This window comes from Phaseolus vulgaris, chromosome 11 (genome assembly GCF_000499845.2).
Source record: "Phaseolus vulgaris cultivar G19833 chromosome 11, P. vulgaris v2.0, whole genome shotgun sequence".
In the NCBI taxonomy this organism is placed as follows: Eukaryota; Viridiplantae; Streptophyta; class Magnoliopsida; order Fabales; family Fabaceae; genus Phaseolus; species Phaseolus vulgaris.
In genome coordinates, this window is record NC_023749.2 from 14,128,992 (window position 1) to 14,136,200 (window position 7,209).

A 7,209-nucleotide genomic window follows, 5' to 3' on the forward strand; every position below is an offset into this window, starting at 1 on the left:
CAAATAGGAAAGGACAAAGACCCCCACATAGAGACCGGAGAAAACAGCATTCTTAGCTGTCCAATTAATTAATGGTTAACCGTTTTTGCTCCAACATGTTCACAGCGAATCCCAGAGACAAAAGACGCAATTCCATCTACAGTTATCAAAGTACATGCATGCTCATGCACCCTCATTGCTTCGCGCTGACCCTATCATCATCCCTTCAAAAAGAAGGAACTTAGTAATATAAACAAAGAATAAATTAATCGTTATGGTGCTTGCTTACAGACAAAAGTACTCCTACTAAATTTTATTTTCCAATAAAGCTGTTCCTTCACTGCCACAAGCTAGGCAACACAACCCCACTTAAACCACAAAACATAACAGACACATCAAAATTCAACACTACAATTCAAAGCCATGTTTTGTCTTTTTGTTTGCTGTTTAAGAAAAACAAAAATTCCACCCACTTATCTATCTATCTATCTATCTATCTATCTATCTATCTATCTATCTATCTATCTATCTATCTATCTATCTATCTATCTATCTATCTATCTATCTATCATCCTTTTTACTTTTCTCACCCAAATCCGAAGTACCAATATCGTGATACAGATTTTATGTCCACCAACATCAACATCCCTTCTCCATGTCGTCCCATCACTTTATGGCTTCAAAATTTTCAATTTTTTTTGGTTAACTACACCAAGATGATATGACATTATGACTAATGCCATGGTCGCTTTCAGATGGACCATAGGGATAAATCATAAACGTTTTTTTTTCTTCTTTACTTTACTCTCTCTTTGGTAGTTCTTTGGGCATGGTTTAGTTAATCCAAGAATTGTGGATCGTTGGATTGTTTCCACATGGAGTGATTTTCCGTCTTTTGAGGTCCCTCTCTTGTCTCAGAGGAGAATCAGCAACGGTGATTCCGTTGGATTTTTCACTTTCTGAACTCAGAAAATGATGGTCCAACACATTAATCGGCGTGTCTGACCTTGAAACCCCATTCAACGCAGACTCGTACTCCTCCTCTATGGCTATGTCTTGTATCACTTTGTAGCACTGCTCCACGCTTTCCTGCAGTAAATTTTTCGTACCTTCAATTAATTTCATTCAACATTCAAAATATGCTTTGCCACTTTCCCCCTTCTCCTCCAAAATAATTCATATAATCTAATAAATAATAATAAAGGAGGAATGTGTTGTGTACTTTATTTACATATGAAGAATCGATTATTGCTTTTAAGAAGGAGGGATATTGAAAAGGAAACAACTCATGAGAAGCACACAAAAGGGCAGTTGCAGCAATTATAGATGGCTTGAACTCCCAAAGCCTTATCTCTGCACAAAAAGAAGTTAACAATTATTAAATTAGAAGATGGGTGTTATGTATTAATCATAACATATATCATGCAGAATGGTTTTTTCACCACTCAAAATCACACTGATAAATATAGATGGATGCAAGAGAAGAGAGGTTGAAAATGACAAATAACATTTATAACTGTCAGTGCAGTGTTTGGAAAAATTAAATGTACAACATCATCAACCATATCATATTTTATGAATTTATGAATACCTCCTTGTGACATGAATATGATTTCAGAGGCACGGTTTTTCAGAACCGTCCCCATTGGTGAGCCTTTGAGCCCCATCAAGGCAATGAAGAAAGGTATGAAGGAGAATGGGGTGATCGACCGCATTCTCCATTGTAATGCTCCCAAGATAAGTGCTTCCATTCTTCGCACCGTTTGTGTCTCAAACATTATGCCCCCATCACTTTGATTCAAAAGAGCCTAATAAATAAACCACGTTCAGTGAATGCATACCAAATTACCAATCTTTTCTTATAAAACCCTCGTATGTTACAAGCACTTTACTTAGAATAAATAATGGCGATTTTACCTGAACATCAGAGCATTCAGTTCTCATCATCTTGACAGCAAGAGAAATGCAAGAGACAGCAATGAGCCTGAGGATCCATGGCTTCGGTTGCTGTTTCATAAACCAAATTTGAGTCACTTCTTAAAGAAGGAGAATCTCGGTGTTCTATTTATTTTAATATTCACAAATAAGAATATGAATCAATAGAATTGAAGAACAATGAAGAAAATAAGCAAACAACTAGCACATTTGGATTCTTTACCGAAATCCCTTGGCTGGCTAGGAACCGATCCAGATAGTTGGTAGCAAGATAAGACAAAGCCGGATCCAAAATGCAGGACAGCTGAACAAGGCCAACCAACGCACACTGAGATTATGTTTAAGAAAAAAAAAATTATTTTTCTCAACAACAATCAAAGTTTTGGCACTTACCTGTGAGATTAAGGAAACAAGTTCTCCTCTGATAGAGATGTCAAGATCTTTGGGTTTGTGAGTGTGAGAATGATTCTGTGATGGGGTGTGGTCAGATTCAATGAGGAAGAGGTAAGAGACAGCATCGGAGTGAAGATTTTCCAAAGGGTTTTCAAGGTCAAACTCCATGGACGAGGTGGTGGTGGAAGAAGGTACTACTGAGTGGAGCTTAAAAGGCAAGGAAAAGCATGTTGAAGGGAGGCAAAGTGATAAAGGTAAAGGGGCAGAGAGAGGGTTCTCAGTTCTCTCAGCTTTCTTCAAATGAATACCATAGCATGGAGTTGCTTCAGTTCTACAACAGCTTTGCCACTTTTCTTTTTTTAGCTCTGAGCTTTGCTACTTGCTGCTCTCTTTATTGGTGTTGTTGCCTTCTGTGCCTCTCTCTTCACCCTATTGTCTTTCTTTGGTATATATTAATTTTGGGAAAATGGGAGGTTTTGGTCCACTCTGTTCAGTGGTTGCATGAGATGATGGTGCTGTGGCAGGATCAGATTGGTTCAAGCACAAGTCAATTTTAATCAGAAAATTTAGTTTGACATAGAAGGGTTGAATTCTGCACTCGTTTTCTTTTTTTTAAATGCAAAAAAGGTGTGAGAGTTAATACGGTGGGTGATAGTTTTTCTATTTTCTTGATCTTGAATTTAATATAATATTTAATGTTAATGGCACTCTCTAGAATAAGAAGGGAACAAATTGATATTAATATTTAATTCGAATAACTCCAAAAATCGAACGAAAAAATGCAACCAAAATGCTACTATCTATTTTAGTAATAAATACGTTTCATCAGTCATCACTGATTTTGAGTAAATTATGCTGCATTTTTTTTGGTGGATCTGTGTGATTGAGCATAAAAAGTAGCAGCTGAAATGAAATACTTTAATGAATTAATCTCAATCCTATGGTTATTGGTTACGACAATCGGCATGCCCAATCTTCTCCAAACATTGAGAATTTATTTTCTTAGATAAAATCAAGGATTAGGAAGTATATATGGATGTTTTCTGATGTAACAAACCATGAGTAGTCTAACAGGTAAAAAACATCCTTGAGTGAGTAATGATGTCTCATAAAGATTGAATTTCTTTGTTTGTTCTAATTGTTTGAGCATCATGCCTTGGTTGTGGAGAAATGTTCAAGCGTGATTCATATTTTATCAAGAGTGCAGGTCCAAAGTACACACTATCACTTTTCATACTTTAACTTATTTTTAATCCTTAAAACTACAAATTTCATTATTAATCCTTGAAGTTATAAATAAAACAAATTATTAACTATTATTCATTTAGTCCCTAGTATTAATGACAATCCCATATGATTTCCTACTTTGATAACTATATCAATCATTTTGATGATACACATAAGTCAATTTAATCCTTGACTTTGTAACCCCTCTAATGTCTATATGCATAATTTGTCCTTTCTCTATATAGGATTCTACTTGCAAAGATAGTCAAATTCTTAAATACAGAGGATCAATAATAACAAAAAATAATTGACACTTGGAAATTTCTGGAGATAATTTTTGTTGAAGTGTTAATTGAGTTGGTTGACTAAAAGTTTTGGTCACATTATGTGTTGTTGGATCACTTTAAATTGTCTTTGATGAACGTTCCATTTCTTTTGGAGTTGCTTCAAACCTGCCCTATATATCTAGTACAACTTTTTCTTCATTATTATATGCACAGTTTTATATCAGCACACCTTTTGCTTTTCTTCTTGGATGTTATCATAAAATCATAGATTCTCTCTTGCGTGTTTTGGTTCAAGAGAAAGTCCACATTTTTTTTTGTAAAATTTAATTTGAAGATGTATCATAAATTAAAGTTTAACTTTGCTTTTTATCACTAGGGTGATCCTTAGGTAAGGTTTGTCAGTTTGTGCTTAAAGAATATTTAGATTTAGAAGTAATAATGTTAATGGGTTTAGATTAGATTGAATTTTTTTTTTAAAAGTAGCAAAACTGAATTATTTCAGTCACCTTCATTTTGGTTTGAAATTGACCATTTAATCGTCTAATGAAATAAATAAAAAATTAGAAAACAAAATCATAATTAAAAAGAAAATAAATAAATAAAATCTAAAGTAAGCATTATATAACTACACAGCATAAAAACAGTATAATTGTATGACATAAAGTAATAGATTTATAAAATTAAAAAACATACAAATTTAAAAACTTTGTAAATTACGAGTTGATCATGGTTGCCATTTATATATTTAAATATGATGATATATGAACTAATGTTATCAAGATAGTATAATTTTAGAATATGAGTCAATAATCTAAATCAATTCATTTTTTTTTAATTTATATATCATTAAGTTAAATTTGTATTGACCATTAACTAGATGATGAATTGAATTAGATTATTGTAAAATTTGAACCAATATCTAAAAATACTTTACAAAACAGAATTGAATTCATTAATATTAAAATGTAATTTTACATTGTCAATATAACATTAGTTTAAGATAAATCAATGTGAATTAATATAGAAAATGGATACTACAGAAAAGTGATGTAATATATATACATCCGTTGATTATTTTACTATTGTTGGTTTCCTGCTTTTGTCTTTTTTGCTAACATTACCTTCCTTGCTTCTATTGTTTGGTTAAAAGTTTTAATTTATTTTTAATATATTTTAACTTTTTTTTGTTATAGTTTAGAATATAGGAATATATATATATTATTTATTATTTACATATAAAAATTTAGTTAAATATAGAAAAAAACTCTATTAAATTAAAAACTACTTAACTATAGGAATTTGATTACATTGCCTGATTGTGAAATTTTATTATAATTATATATCTTTGAAAACGAAATAAATAAAGTAATTGTTTTCTTTCCAAAACACAACATATTTTATATTGGATGTGTCTACGACTCATTTAAAATTACCATAGTACATTGATTAAGACTACACCAAAATGTGATATAAAAATGATGGGACTAAAATAGTAACCGATTCCACCAATAATCATAATGATTCTGAATGAACATAGATCTATATTGAATCCAAGTTGATTCCCTACAGAGATATCATTTATGAATATACTAAAATACAATGTATTTAATAAGGTTATATGCTACTAAAGTAAAACTCAATAATAATGAAATATGATAGTGTATATAGATTTTGTCCTTGAAGAAATTTGCATGCAGACATGGTCCTGAAATAAAAATGCATGTTTGAGTATAAAGCAGAGTAAAGAATGAAAAAGGGTTGAGTTAGGAGAGGAGGCACGTGATGATTAATTTGAGGAGTGGATGCAGCACGCCACAACCCCATGCAGAGAGCAGCATCATTGCATGCTTAATGTTTGCAATCAAGTTAGGAAAAACTAAAAACACATGCCAATTATTCACTTCCTTTTCATCAATGATTCTATTTTCCAATCATGCACTGGGTCAAAAATGATCCTCCTGTTCCTGGACTCTGTGCAAAAGGTTACAACATTTTATGAGATTTTTTCCCATTTAGAACAGGCTATTTTCGCAATTGCTGTTGTGGAATTGAATTTTGAGATATTATTAGGACTAGTTATGATCATAATGTGCTTGTGTTTTGCGAGAAGGTTAAAGAGAAAAAGACATCAAACAGACTGTAAGAACATGGCATTTGATTAAAGAAAAAGAAAAAAATTTGGTTCCTTTACTTCTGTATGCTTTCATTTCTCATTTATTTTCATTTTATTTTATTAAATTGTCACATTATCTTCATCTATTTTATGTTTTTAAACATTTATGCAGGAAATGTGAAATATATTTTTTCTTCAACGTTTTGTGTATAAATATTTGAAAAACAAATTAAAATATGTGATATTTTTTAAAATTATACACTATAAGAAAATTATGAAATGGAAACCAATTTTAGAAAAAAAAATAATTAGTTGTTATAGTGACAAAAATTGGCTCTAACTATTTTTTTTATGCATTTTATCCCTTATTTTTTAAAATGCAATAAATGTTAATATTTTATTAATTCAGCTTCAGTTTCATAAATCCATTCCTAACGTGATAATGTTGACAACACAAACTAATTTGGATCGATGAAATGTTAAGGATATTTTTTAGATTAGACAATTTCCATGAAACTATAATATGGTAATTTAGTAAAGAAAAATAATGTATAGTCTTAAGAGTGTTTCCCATAGCATAAAATTTTTCAATGGAAGTTAAATCTTTAACACAGACTTTCGTATTTGCGATACTAATAATATATATAAGATATTTTCCTATAATCATGTTGATTATCATTTTTGTCAATAACTAATTTCCATTATATTGAAATTTTACTCAAGAGAATAAACTCAGTACTACACATACTAATTAATGATTTGTTGATTAAAATATGAGATATTAATATTACTTGTTGATTTTATTCCATTATAATAAAATTATCTATCATGCGATTTAACATACTGATATTATAGACGCACAGTGTGATAGTGGGCTTATAAGCCCAGTTCCTGGACTAGTACTTAGAATCCATCACGAGAAAAGCCCAAAACGTTGAAAGAGGATTGAAATGGTGCAGCAGTTTTTAGTTTTTACACAACAATTTTTATATATTTAAATATAAAAAAAATTCACCGAGCCACTTGTAAATCATAGCTCCAGTGGAAAGCAGACCTATAATATTGTTTTATGGAAGGACAGGCCAAGTCTAAGGCTGAAGGTGAAGGAGGAATGTAGAATTATGAAGGGGTATTTCTTGTGGCAAATTCTCCCTGCAACTCAATGACTTTTTTTCCACCTCCATACATCTACGTGAAATACTAATTTTCCTCTTGTTTAAAATTTTAAAAACTCTACTTCTCTCTTAACCTCACACGCACCTTTAATTTTGCTAT

At 31.2% G+C, this 7,209-nt stretch overlaps 1 protein-coding gene across 2 annotated transcripts; it reads right to left on the reverse strand.

Moving 5' to 3' along the window:
• Positions 1-666: 666 nt before the first annotated feature.
• LOC137830363 (putative cyclin-D6-1) lies at positions 667-2,726 on the reverse strand. 2 transcript variants are annotated; one of them, XM_068637655.1, is made up of 6 exons: positions 2,308-2,726; positions 2,138-2,218; positions 1,897-1,986; positions 1,571-1,787; positions 1,202-1,332; positions 667-1,068 (listed from the first exon to the last, which is right to left on the reverse strand). In XM_068637655.1, exons 1-6 carry the CDS (start codon positions 2,473-2,475, stop codon positions 814-816), a joined length of 942 nt encoding a protein of 313 aa, XP_068493756.1. In that variant the 5' UTR covers positions 2,476-2,726; the 3' UTR covers positions 667-813. The 2 variants fall into 2 exon arrangements, with proteins under 2 accessions (XP_068493756.1, XP_068493764.1); XM_068637663.1 differs by having other exon boundaries at positions 1,211-1,332; positions 2,308-2,627.
• Between the last annotated feature and the right edge of the window lie 4,483 nt (positions 2,727-7,209).